This window comes from Rattus norvegicus, chromosome 2, assembly GCF_021556685.1.
Source record: "Rattus norvegicus strain SHRSP/BbbUtx chromosome 2, alternate assembly SHRSP_T2T, whole genome shotgun sequence".
Taxonomy (NCBI): Eukaryota; Metazoa; Chordata; class Mammalia; order Rodentia; family Muridae; genus Rattus; species Rattus norvegicus.
Window position 1 is genome coordinate 120272077 of NC_141535.1, and position 13718 is coordinate 120285794.

The 13718-nt window shown below is 52.7% G+C and overlaps 1 protein-coding gene across 7 annotated transcripts; it reads left to right on the top strand.

Annotated features, from left to right (window-relative positions):
* Positions 1-1514: 1514 nt before the first annotated feature.
* On the top strand, positions 1515-10571 carry Arsl (arylsulfatase L). 7 transcript variants are annotated; one of them, XM_087622194.1, is made up of 11 exons: positions 1515-1687; positions 2137-2173; positions 3117-3269; positions 3650-3771; positions 4299-4421; positions 4732-5170; positions 6062-6198; positions 6881-7015; positions 7859-8021; positions 8513-8634; positions 8830-10571. In XM_087622194.1, exons 2-11 carry the CDS (start codon positions 2151-2153, stop codon positions 9246-9248), a joined length of 1836 nt encoding a protein of 611 aa, XP_087478320.1. In that variant the 5' UTR covers positions 1515-1687; positions 2137-2150; the 3' UTR covers positions 9249-10571.
* The last annotated feature ends 3147 nt before the right edge of the window (positions 10572-13718 follow it).

The following is a 13718-nucleotide window of genomic DNA, read 5'->3' on the forward strand; positions in this document are numbered from 1 at the left end:
TACCTGACTAAAAAGGAACAAAATGTTTTGGAGTTCTTCACTCAGTCCCTGCATCAGACCATGACCTACTCTTCCATAGTCACCTTTTTGCTAGCTATCAAATCCTTGGCAGACACTGGAAAGGCTGTAGGCCAAGGCTGGACCCTAGCCAAACTGCAGACCTAGCCTGAGTCCAACCCCAGCCAGACTCTGACTTTAGCTGAGCCTTCCCTCATCTGCATAGTCAATGAGGCCGGCCCACTCTTGCATACATAATTAGGGGAGCTCATGCTCTCATCCGCATACTCGGTGATTTCCCCCTACATTTGCATAATTAGCTAGGACCCGCCCACACCCTAACCCTAGCCAGACTGGAAACATAGCTGAGCCCGGCCCTTATCTGCATAGTCAATGAGGCCCCGCTCTCGCAATTATTAACCAGGTACACACACACATCTGCATATTCAGTCCTTTAATGTCCTCCTCCCGTCTCTCACCCCGGTTCCCCACACGCGTGTCCATCGGTCCGTCCGTGCGTCTGCACAGGGCCTGTCTGTCCCGCGGCCCCTTGGCAGCGTCTGTAACCCCGAGTTGCAGCCTTTGCGTCTCCCTGTCGCGTCTCCCCTGCCTGCCCAAGCGTCTCTCCACCCCTAATACCTCGGCCTGCCTGTCTGTCTGTCTGCACACAGAGTCCGTAGCCGCGACTCCCCGCCCAACGGGTCGAGCGTCCCCGCCAATCTTGTTTGCAGGCGGTGGGAAACCCACAGCCCCTCTACAGACAAGAGCGAGGACACGGCGTCCGTTGCCAGGGAAACGGCCGGACAGCTGGGACTCGGGGAGACGACCTCAGGAGCCGCGACCCGACGGCGGCGACCAAACTGGGCTCGGGGACGGCGCGGCAGCAGGCGGACCGCGGGGAGGGAGAGGGACAGAGCGCGGGTAAGTGAAGTCAGCGGGCCGCGCACAAGCTCCGTCCTGTCCGCGGGACTGGAAACGCGGCTCGAGAGCTGGCCTGGAGCAGCATGCCGGGCGAAAACCGGACAGGACGCCGGCCTGTGACGTCGTCAGGCCGCGCCGCATACCCCGAAGTCCCCGAAACTTGCTAGCTCGCTCCCAGTTCAGAGGACGTGAGTGGGCGGGACCCCAGAAATGAATGACCGCGCCTCGGCGGAACGAGGCGTACTCCAAAATGGCGGCCAGGGGCCGCCCACCACTACCCTGCCAGTCAACCCAGGGCCACGCCCACAACATCCTGTCTGACATCCGACCCGCCCACTCCTCGCCCGTCTGTCAAAACGCGAGGCCCTGCCTCCGGGCCGCAGGCCTTGACTACAAGCGTTGACTGCGTCGAAGTTCCCCCGGTAGGGGGTCAGGGTGGGGTGGGGCCTCATTGACTATGCTGCGTCGCTCGCCCCGAGGCCCCGCCCCCACTACCAGCGTGCTTTACTACGATCGGTCTAGCCTTGTCACGTGAACTGCGGGGGCGGGGTTTCAGGCCTGGAAACGGTTTGTGCCAGACACCAGCGAGGACCCGTACACTCCGCCCCGGCCCGCCCCGCCACCCGGATCCAGAACCGACCGGACAGACGGGTTCCCGCGCCCGCTTGCTCCGGGCCCCGCCCCTGCCATAGACAGGGTGACCGAGGAGCACGAAACGGAGCAGCTGCGACAGGCCGGAACCCGATTGACTTCTTGAGGACGCGGTGGGGTCAGGGGTCCAGGGTCTCGGGAGGGGGCGTGCCGGAGGGGGCGTGGCCGGGCATCGGCGCAGGAGTGGCTGGGAGATTCCCGATGGGGAGGGCGCATCATGAATATTCATTGAGGCACAGTCGCGGCTCATTAATATACATTAATTAATGTCCATGCGTGCAATTTACATAGCGCCCTGCACTGGCACCTGTGGATGCGCTATCATTAGTATGCTTATTATTAGTTATTAGTAGCTCGTTAATATTATGCACTTAATTTGCATGGCCCTCAGCCTCCATGCTGGCGAATATGCTAATAACGAACTAGTTAATATTTATGTATAATTTGCATACGCCTATTGACCTGCTTTTATGCTAACGAACTCCTTTATTCGTGGAGCGGAGGTGGGTGTGTCTTGTGTCTGACTGACAGGACCGAGCTGCTCACATGCCTGCCTTACCTATGCAGGAAACCAATGCATCATGGCTCCGCCCCATCGCACCTGGTGAGTCCCGCCCTGTCCCTGCTGGCCTGTCAGTCACCATCCAGTCCTCGGGGATGGTTCTTCATCTGGGGGGATACTAATAAGCTAGTTGGTAACTCATTAATATTATGGCCTCGATTTGTATGGCGCACAATTAATGGGTAGGATGGATATGCTAATAAACTCGTTAATGCTAATAGACACGATTTGCATGGTAGCCTTTGTAGCTATGGTATTTACCCTATAATATTCATGTTTGCAATTTGCATAGCACTTAGTGAGCATGCTTGTTGGGCATATTAATGAGCTTGCTAATGTTAATACCTTGAACTGCATTCGACTCGAAGGAGTGCCATATAAATATACTAATGAGTGGTTAATATTTATGTATGCAGTTTGCATAAAAAGCGACTATATTGGCAGATATACTGAGGTGGTTAATATTCATACACAATTTGCATATCAGTGACCCTACTCGGTGGACATGCTAATGAGCCCACTAATATTTCTTCACTCAATTTGCTTTGTGCTAATTGACCACAGTTTTGAATATGCTAAAGAACTCATTAATATTTACGGTCTCAATTTCCATAGCAGTCAGCAAAATTGCTATGAATATACTTACTGTTAATGGGCTCGATTTGCATGCGTGATTACATCAAGGAGCTCATTAATATTCACACAATTTACATAAAACTAGTGACCCTGTTTGGGGACTATACTAAGAGTAATTAATATTCATGTTTCAATTTCCATAGCACTACAAACCTGGTTTGGAATATATGCTAACAAGCTAATATTCATGCAATTGATTTTTGCATGGTGCTTAAACAGCTTGCAGTAAATGTACTAACAAGCTCATTAATATTCACGGTTCAATTTTCATAGTGGCAACGTCCAGGCCTGACTGGTATTCTAATGTGCTTGTTAATATTCACGACACGCATTTTCATGCCCTGCCCAGTTCCAGTCCTGCAACCCTACTGTGCATTGTCCTCCTGGGCCTGCAGTATGTGGATGCCCTGCGCTCGCCCCCGCCCCGCCCCAACTTCCTGATCATCATGGCTGACGACCTTGGCATTGGAGACCTAGGCTGTTATGGCAACACCAGCATCAGGTTAGCCCGGGCTAGTCCATTACACAAGCAGCCCTGGTCACTAGTTATCTTGGGTTACCCCACTACAGACACAGGCTAGCTTGTGTGGGCAGGCCCAGAAAACACCAGTATAGTCAGATTCGCAAGTTATGGTTTAGCCCAGTATACACCACCTTAGTGCCAGGTTAGCCCAGCACAGCCCCAGTTCCAGGTTAACATAGTTCCAGGATAGCCTAGGTTAGTTCAGTCCCAGGTTAGCCTAGTCAGTGACAGTCTTAGGTTAGCCCAAGTTGGCCTGCACACGCACAGATCAGGGTAGTTCTGACCCCACGCGACCTCTGTGACAACTGTTACCTCCAGTGACCTCCCTGACAACACTCTGTGATCCCCACGACCCCCAGGACCCCAAACATTGACCGCCTGGCGGAGGATGGAGTGCGCCTCACACAGTACCTGGCAGCAGAGTCGGTGTGCACGCCCAGTAGGGCCGCATTCCTCACTGGGCGCTACCCTATCCGCTCAGGTGACCCTGCCCTCCCCACCTGTGTGATGTCACATCCTGTCCCTGACTGCTGCAATGTCACTTCCTGGCCACACCCTCCCATGCAGCGACATCCCTTTCAGTCCCAGCCCATTTACAAAGAATGCCATCACTTCTTGTCCCAAACTTCACTCATTTATGATGTCACTTTCTGCCCCTCCCCATCCACGTGTTAATGTCATTTCCAGTGTCCATCCTGCCATGTCCCACCCATCTGGAGACCTTATTTCCTATCCTTACCCTGACTATGGCGATGGTCACTTCCAGTCCCAGGCCAATTCGCAAGGAATGACATCCGGCCCCCAAATCACCCACCTCAGATGGGACATCACTTCCTGTGCCCCATCCAACCCGATGACATCACTTCCGGTCCCAACCTGAACCCCTATAGCCTCAGCCTCTCCCTCTGAGGGAGGAACCAGTTGGACTCTCATGACACCCCGCTCGTGTCCCATCCATGATTTGACGCTTGATCCTGCCCACCTTGCCCCTTCTCTGCACCCCGTCAGGGATGACTTCTGGCAACGGACACCGAGTGCTGCAGTGGGCAGCAGGCGCAGGCGGCCTTCCTCCAAAGGAGATCACGTTTGCTCGCATCCTGCAGGGGCAGGGCTATGTCACAGGGCTCGTGGGTGAGCTTGGGGTCCGGGATGGGGCCAGGGCTTGTGACTTAATTGCCCAGGTGGACTCAGTGATGTCAGTGGGTGAGAGCAATGACATCATGGGGTGGGGCCCTGACATCTGGTGGAGCGAATGAGATCATGGTGGGCGTGGCCAATGACACCATTTTCATGGTGGGCGTGGCCAACCATTTCATTCTCTGGAAACTTCAGAGATGTCATCTGTGGGCGGGGCTGGTGAGGGCAGAACCAGGGGCAGGGCCACAGGTGGTGACATCGTCCAGTGAGAGACCCCTGACCTCCCCCAATCCGCCCCCCACAGGGAAGTGGCACCTGGGCCTGAGCTGCCGCACTGTCTCCGACCTCTGCCACCACCCGCTGAACCACGGCTTCCACCACTTCCTGGGGCTGCCGCTCGGCATGATGGGAGACTGTGCGGGGGCGGAGCCTTCTGAGAAGCGGGCAGGGCTGGAGCGGCGCCTTCGAGGGGCGGGGCGGGCCCTGGCAGCAGTGGCCGTTGCCATTGCAGCACTGGCCTGGGGGCGGGGCCGGGGACTGGCACCGGCCTGCTGGGCTCCTTGGGCAGCTATTGCCCTGGGTGCAGTGGCGGCCATCTTTGAAGCAGGGTCGTATGTGGTAGGTGGGGCTGTGGCGCGCTATGACTGCTTCCTCATGCGCAACGCCACCGTCACCCAGCAGCCCCTGCAGCTCGACCATGTCACACCTCTGCTGCTCCGCGAGGCCAAGGACTTCCTGCGAAGGTGAGGGGAGGGGCCTGGGTGTCCCGGGCTGACTGAAGGGGTGTCCTGTCCAGGTGGGACTTCCTGGGCCAACCCCTCATTTATCTGGGGTGTTTGGGTATCTTGGGCTAACCACTTAGCCTTCCTGTCTGGATGGTACATCCTGAGCTAACAGCGTGCCATTCCGTTGCCTTGGGGATATCCTGGGCTAACTACCTAACTTTTTTTTATCCACATGGGATATCTTGAGCTAGTGGCTCGACTACGTGGTGCATTGGGGTATCCTCAGCTAACTGTTGCGGGGTCCCGGACGACAGGGATATCCTGAGCTAACCTCAGAGCATCCTGGGTTGGAGGGCCGCCCTGCGCTCACCGCTCAGATCCGCGGACTGCCGGGACATCTCGGGCTCACTGCTCAGGCATCCCTTCGCCGCGGGGTAACCTGTGCTAGATTCTGCTGCTTCCTCTGTGGCTGGAATAGACTGCACTAACCCCTGAGGCCTTCTTTCTGTCCGGCTGGAATATCCTGGGCTAACCATTCAGCGAGCTAGGGTACTGGGCTGTCCTGCACTAACCATTTTCCTCCCTGGACTAATTAGATATCCTGCCCTTGCCCTAACCACTGTGAGTCCTAGAGAGCAGGATATCCTAGGCTCAGCAGTAGGGCTTCCAGTCACAACCTGCTACCCTGAACTAGGGCCTGAGGGTGATTGGCAGGTGATGTCGCCCTGGCCCCACCCCTAACTCCAGGCCACACCCCTATTCTGCCCCTCCTCTGACCCTGGCCCCACCCCTGGATCCTGGCCCCTGATGCCTCCCATCACCCCTGACTCTGCCCCTGACCCAGGGCTCACCCCCTGACCCCACCCACGGGCTAGGCAGGCACTGCCCCTGACCCAGCCCCACCCTCAGGCATCGCCATGCCCCCTTCCTGCTGTTCCTGTCCCTGCTGCACACGCACACTCCCCTTGTGACATCGCCTGAATTCCGAGGTCGGAGCGCACATGGGCGCTATGGCGACAATGTGGAGGAGATGGACTGGGTAGTGGGTGAGTGGGCGGGGCCTAAGGGGAGGGCGGGACTTGCATATGTGAAGCTTGGATAAGCAGGATGGGTGGGCCTTGGGTGATGGGCAGGGTATATAGGCTGTGAGGTGGGTGGGGCCTGTGGACCGGGTGGGTGAAGGGCAGGATTCTTAGGTCAGTGAATGGGGACTGGGAGTCATGGGCAGGTTCACTGTAACGGTGGGCGGGACTGATGGGGGAGGTGGGCGAGACTAAAGCGAGTGACAGGAGCGGTCAGATTGGCAGCAGGAAGAGCAATCTACTGACAGCCAGGGCCAATGATAGCGGGTGGGGCCTGTGGGATGGTGGTTGGTAGTTGGGGTTACTGGGAATGGCAGGAGTGAGGGACAGGCACTGGGAACAGAGTGTGGGGCCACAGCAGCGAGGGGCGTGGCTAACAGGTGATGGGCAAGTCTGAAGGTGGGGTCACGTCGGTGGGCGGGGTCAGAACAGTGATGGATGGGATGATCAAGTGGTGGAAGGAGTTTCCGGGCTTCAGGGCTGGACTACAATGGGTTTGGGCGTGGTCCGTCCAATAATGAGCCGGGCCAACAATGAATGAGGGGGATAGCGGGCAGGGTCAGAGGACAGTTGATGCCTTACATAAGGTGTCTCCTTTCCCTGGTCCCACCTGCTGGTCCCCGCCTGCTGGCCCCGCCCACCACAGGCCAGATACTGGAGGTGCTGGAGCACGAGGGCCTGACGGACAGCACACTTGTCCATTTCACATCTGACAACGGCGCCTGGCTTGAAGCCCAGGCTGGGGGCGAGCAGCTCGGCGGCTCCAACGGGGTCTTCCGGGGTGAGCGCAGAGGCAGGGGGACCTTGAAGGCCAATGTCCGGGTACCACCCACCCACATTTTGCTCCCGCCCAGTCACTTCTGAGTCCCCAAAATTCACTTTCAAGTCCCACCAACTCATTTCCTGTTGCACACACTCACTTCCAGGTCCCAACCACTCACTTCCACAACCCACCTCCAGGTTGCCCACCCACTTCTTGTTCCTGCCCACTAACTTTCATGTTCTGCTGACTCAACAACCTGTTTCACACACTCACTTCCAGGTCCCGCCCATTCCCACCCTCTCGCTTCTGTGCACCGCCTACTTAGTTCCAGGTACCAAAACTTCCTTTCCTGGTCCTGCCAACTCACTTTCTGTACCACACATTCACTTCCAGGTCTTGACCACTCACTTCTGGGTTTAGGCCGTCTACTTCCTCTTTCTCCAACCCACTTCCTCTTCTCAACAACCCATTCTGGGTCCTGCCCACACATTTCCTGTTCCTCCCATTTCTGTCCCCACACCCCCCCCACTCACTTGGGGATCCCATAAGTGACACCTGGCCTTGGCCTTAAAGCCCTGCCCATGCATTCCTGGCCCCACCCCTTGCTCACTGACCCTCTTTTTGCTCTCTTCCGGTTTCTGGCCTGACTTCCGGGATCCGACTCGACTTCCTGATCCACCCTCGGCACTTCTGGCATTGTTCCTGCCGCTGACATTTATGTGCTCCAACTTTTTGTCCCGCCCCTTGGCGCTTCCGGTATTTATACCCATTTCCTGTTCTGCTTTTGACATACCTGCGTATCTTTTGTCCCGCCCTCGACTTCCTTTCCTGCCATCACCCTTAATTTCCCACACGCCCCAGGTGGCAAGGGCATGGGCGGCTGGGAGGGCGGCATCCGCGTGCCAGGAGTGTTCCGCTGGCCGGGCGTGCTGCCTCGGGGGCGTGTCCTCGACCAGCCTGTGAGCCTCATGGATGTCTTCCCCACCGTTGTGCGGCTGGGGGGCGGGGTGTTGCCGTCAGACAGGTGGGCAGGGCCTGGGGGAGGGGTGGGACCTGGGGGAGGGCAGGCCTGGCGAGGGGTGGGGTTTCTCTTGGGCATGGCCTCAGGTGGGCGGGGCCTAGGGGGACAGGTATTGGGGAGGCCTTGGATGGAGCCTGTGTGTGTGTGGAACCTGGGGGGAGCTGCTGAGAGACAGGTGGGCAGAGTCTGAGATGGGGTAGTGTTGTTACACAGGAAGTACAGAACCTACATGGTGTCATACAGGAAGTGCAGAGTGAGTGGTTTAGGTTAGTGACATCGTAGAAGCTTAGAGCCTAAATGATGTCACACAGGAAGTACAGGACCCTGTGGATGTCAGAGAGGAAGTGGGGTCTCTGATGATATCAGACATGGAGTGTGGTGCCTGGGGGGTGCCAGATAGGAAGTGATGACGTCAGAATTATGACATCATGTGGAAGTCCACACCCCATGGGATGTCAGACGGAAAGTGTTACTATCGGCTTGCCCCCTTGCAGGGAGATTGATGGGCGCGACCTGTTGCCCCTGCTGCGAGGGGAGACCTGGCACTCCGCCCACGAGGTCCTGCTGCACTACTGTGAGGTCTTCCTGCACGCAGTCCGCTGGGTACAGCGTGACAGTGAGTTCCTGGCTGGAAGTTTGGGGGGGGTGTCACTTCCCGGTTGGTGGTCTGGGGGAGGCGAACCATCACTCCCCTCATGTCATTTCTGGAATCAAGGAGTCCGGAAGTGACCCTCGGGGTGGGAGGCCGCCCAATGGGCAGGAACAGTAAATGACCTGGAGTAGGTGTCACTTCCTGTCTCCCTCCTTGCAGGTGGCCAGGTGTGGAAGGCCCACTTCGTAACGCCGACCTTCGATCCCTTGGGGTCGGGGTCGTGCAGTGGGGCAGGGGGCGCCGCAGCCGTGTGCCCATGCGTGGGCAAGGTCGAGGAGCACGACCCTCCGCTGCTCTTCGAGCTGACCTCGGACCCTGGCGAGGTGCGGCCCCTCCGCGCACCCGCCAAGATGTCGGAGGCGCCGAACTTGACGGCGGCCATAACGTCAGAGGCAGTGACGGCAGCCATGGCAACGGCGGCGCGCGTGAGGCAGGAGTATGACATGCTGCGCCCCACCGCCGGCCATGTACCCCAGCAGATGGGGTCGCTCTACAACCTGTGGCTGCCTTGGCTGCAGCCGTGCTGTGGCCACTTCCCTGCCTGTGCTTGCGACTTGGAAGGCGGGAGCCGGAAGTGATCTTGGTGGTGCCGGAAGTGACGGTGGCGCATGGGGGTGGGACTTCCTGTGAGACAGGAAGTACTGGTGGCTTTGGGGACAGAGAGGGAGGCCTGCTGAGTGGGGTTCCATGGAGGAACAGGAAGTAAGGAAGAGGAAATCAGAAGTCCCTGGGAGTGGTGTGTGTGTGTGTGGGGTGGGGGGTGGTATGTACCTTTATAATAGTTAAAGTAGGGGTTCACAACCTCCCTAATGCTGCAGCCTTTTAACATAGTTTCTCATGTAACAGTCCTCAACCATAAAATGATTTTCACTGCTATTTCAGCACTGTAAATTTGCTGTCGTTGTGAATTGTGATGTAAATACTTTTACCGAGGGGGTTGGGACCCACAAGTTAAGAACCACTGGTTGAAGTAGGTAGTCTGTTTTGTAGTCCTCTGTGTTTGGAATTGCTGGGCTGTTGGTCGCTGTGGGAGACGCTTGGCCCCCCCACCTCATGGGACTTGCAGCACATTCTCGGACTTGTGACTCCTAGAACGTCAGGGCCTTCTTTCCCTCTGCTTCTGGGCCTGAGGATTTCCAGGGTTTGAATGAGCTCCAGGTTAGTGGTGCAATTACAAGGCACCAGTTCTCTTTGCTGCTCCCCCAAGTACCTTTCTACTATCTCCACCAAGATCATCATCCTCTTAACCCTTCTACTCATATTTCCTAAGTATAACTCATTATGATCTACAAGGCAGAAGATCTTTGTGGTAAAAACAAAACAACCATCACAGACAAGGTTGGGAGCTGCTGAGAGCAGGGCCACAAGCCTGATGTCTGATCCTGCTTAGGTCATACATAATTCCTTTCTGCAACACACACCCAGGCAGGTCAGTAGAGATCTGTCACAGACACTCAGAATCTACTTAGGGTACCCTGACCAAGAAATCCATCCTCCAGGGACTTTTCATAAAGAAATAAATGGGGTTGGGGATTTAGCTCAGTGGTAGAGCGCTTACCTAGGAAGCGCAAGGCCCTGGGTTCGGTCCCCAGCTCCGAAAAAAAAAAAAAAAAAAGAACCAAAAAAAAAAAAAAAGAAAAGAAAGAAAGAAAGAAATAAGCCAAGAGAAAAAGGCAAAGGTCAGGAATGCCCATGGTAATGTCACTCTTAAACAGACGTTGGAGATAGTGAGGTATTGAGCTGTTGATCACACAGTTTCATAATAAATTATTGGTCTGTGAATGAAAAGCTGGCATTGATGTCTGCACAGTGATGTGGACAGATGTCAGGATATGTGGTCAAGCAAATACAGGAAGAGAGCAAAGCAAATATGTCAGCTCAATAAAGTATTTATTCACAGACACAATTGCCATCAGGTTATTTTTCTGGTTCGTGGTGCCTGGGCCATTCCCAGCCAGGATTGTTGCTGAAGTAGATGTCCTATAATCACAAAAATGTCAGAGTGCCTCATATTTCAGTAACTGTACAGGTAGAGAGGTGGGTGACTTGAAGAGTGGCCAGGTGGGTCAAAAGTGGAAGATTCTCTTGGAAGAGACCTCACCACACAGAAATTTCCAGGTGCTTAGTTCATATCCGTCACTTTCCAAGTGGAGCAACCCACATTGTGCTCCCTAGAATACAGGTGGTTATCATGCAGACTGTTCAAACAGGGCTAAGGTGCCATTAATGCTTCTCAGCAGTATTCTCCAGGAAACAGTGGGGATTTTTGTTGCATTGAGAATAAGGCTTGGTATTGAGTATTGAGCAGCACTTCAGCCCACATCTGTACCTCTCTCTCTGGCTCCTTAGGCATGGTTGGCCTAAACATTGCTGAAAACTCTGGAGGCCTAGTTACCATTCCTCTGTATCTGGAAACCAATGAAGGACCACTCATCTGGCTGATGTTTTTGCTAGTTTGTTGTTATTAAGAGTATATATTTTAAAGTTGTATTTTATACATATGTTTACTTGTACCATGTGTCTGTGGAGAGCCAATAGAGTGCTGGTTATTGGATCCTCTGGAACTGGAGTTACAAATGTTTGTGAGCTTCTAGGAGGGTGCTGGGAACTGACCTTAGATCCTCAGCAAGAGTAGCAAGTGTTCTCAATCACTGAGGTACCTCTCCAGCAACTTTATTAGTTTAAATACGTGTATGTGTGTGTGTGTGTGTGTGTGTGTGTGTGTGTGTGTGTGTGTGTGTGTGTGTGACAGAGAGAGAGAGAGAGAGAGAGAGAGAGAGAGAGAGAGAGAGAGAGAGAGAGTGAATTTGTATGCCTGGAGAGACTAGAAGGGGTGTCATATATCTTGGAGCTGGAGTTCCATGTGGTTGTAAGCTGCCCAACATAGGTGCTGTGAACTGAGCTCTGGTCCCCTCCAAGAGCAGTAAGTGATCTTAACTGCTGAGTCATCTCTCTAGTTTCTCCTCCAATTTCTTTAGAGAGGAAAGTGTGCATATGCACCAGGTAAGATAGTAAAGAATGAGAATTTATATCTTCTAGATACAAATTATGTTCATCCTATCCTGTCCGATGATGAATACCCTCTAATGGCTAATTGTTCTGTAGATGGTGAGATGCCACCTGAGAGAGCCTCAGTGTCTATGAGATTCTACTGAAGTAAACTGTGCTTTAGTACAGTTGTCTTCACTGTCTGGGCATACCTGATGGCTTCCTGTGTTGTCTTCACACTTAGACCTCGGTCATCAAATGTCAGTTTTGGTTACTAAGAAATTTTTTGTGATTTCTCATTTACTTTGGCTATCCTCCCCCTTCATTATTACTGTGTTGTTGTGCATTTGATATTCTTCTAGTAACCTAGTAGGGTTAAAAAAAATACATGTTTATACAACCTGCCATTTTGACTCAGGAATCATTGCCCAATTTTTTGTGAACCAACACTGTCATTGAAGCTTTAAGAAAAAACACACATTTGATGTGGTTGTTCCCTGCAGAGAAGAAGCATGCCTATGGTTTTTCTGATGCCCCTTTGCCTTGGAGTCTTTAAACATTTTTTGATTGATTGAATTGTGAGGCGTGTGTGTGTGTGTGTGTGTGTGTGTGTGTGTGTGTGTGTGTGTGTTTTCCTAATTTAACATCACTGTGCAAACACTGTGCAAAGCCAAAGATTGTGGCATACTGGCCAGAGGCTGCTAGAGTCCAAACAGTGGCTTATTCGCTACCACCTTCTCATGAGACAATAATCAGATAGGTTTCTTTTTAAAAACCATTCCTTACCTCATTTATTTCTAACCTTTTCTTCTATAAAATAAATCATGATCCATGTTTGCAATCTAAGAATTTTTCCAAGTAAGAAAACACATCTGATATCTTAGTTGGTAAAAACATGTTCCATTTTAAAACTTATCGGTTGACCAGATTATTTTTATCACTGAGTTTTCGCTGTTATTTCATTGGTCAGTCAACCTAAAGTCAGTCAGCAAGCATTATCTGTGTTAGAGAAGTTAATGCTCTTGATTTAGGAAGGGAAAGGTGTCTAGGTCTGACACTCTGCTGGACCTTCAGAAATACTGGCTAAACTCCCATACCTAAGGCTAGGGGAACACTGAAGCAGAGGGGCAGAGAGACACTAAGAGCCAGAGTTCAGAGGTTTGCTATGAGATGGTGTCTCCTAGGAACGTAAGAAGCTTCACCCATGAAGTCTCACCAGCATGGTTAGCCACACAGGAGCTGAACAAGGACAACAATGGACATGCTAAAGTGGATGTGGAAAGCCCATGAGTTCTCAACCCTACACAAAGAGCGTCAGGCAATTGAGAAAAGATGGGTGTGGGAAAGGTGTTCTTCCCCGATGGAGAACACACTAATTGGCTGCACAGTGCCAAATGGTCAGTGCTGAAAACATACATATAGGTAGCATTATCCAGAGCAGGTTATATTTAAGAACATGTGTGTGCGTGTGTGTACATATATGTATATGCATATAATAACAATTGGTAATAAAAAGAGGCCCTGAATCTGAAGAGGATCAGGAAGAGGTATGTGAAAAGGTGTGGAGGCAGGAAATGCAAGAAGTGTAACTATTATAATCTTTTTTTTTTTTTTCCGGAGCTGGGGACCGAACCCAGGGCCTTGCGCTTCCTAGGTAAGCGCTCTACCACTGAGCTAAATCCCCAGCCCCCTATTATAATCTTAAAAGAAAAAATTAAAGAAAAATGATAGCTGAATAAATGATAGCACCCATTGTTCTTTTTAAAGCACAGCCCACAAAAACCTTCAAATGCTACCTATGGAGGATAGCAGCACACTCACCTCCAATATTACTCACAGCAATGACTTCTCACTTTTTTTTTCTTCTGAAGAATCTGCTATTCTTACAAAAAATGAGGGTAAGTGGCTCCGTGGCAAACTTTGGGCAATAAAACTAAAAATTGATTACTGTACAAATAACTTAATGGAGTGTCAAATAAAGGAACTTTACAGGTGTGATGGTAGTAAAGATCAAGTGAACATTAGGAAGAATGACCCAGCGGCTGAGACCATTGGCTGCC

Bases quoted from the DNA above. Each gene is read 5' to 3' on its own strand.
- Arsl (XM_087622194.1), top strand. From the start codon at position 2,151: ATGGCTCCGCCCCATCGCACCTG. The intron at 3,772-4,298 runs GTGACCCTGCCC...GCACCCCGTCAG, and splicing joins GCGCTACCCTATCCGCTCAG to GGATGACTTCTGGCAACGGA. The intron at 8,635-8,829 runs GTGAGTTCCTGG...CCCTCCTTGCAG, and splicing joins CCGCTGGGTACAGCGTGACA to GTGGCCAGGTGTGGAAGGCC.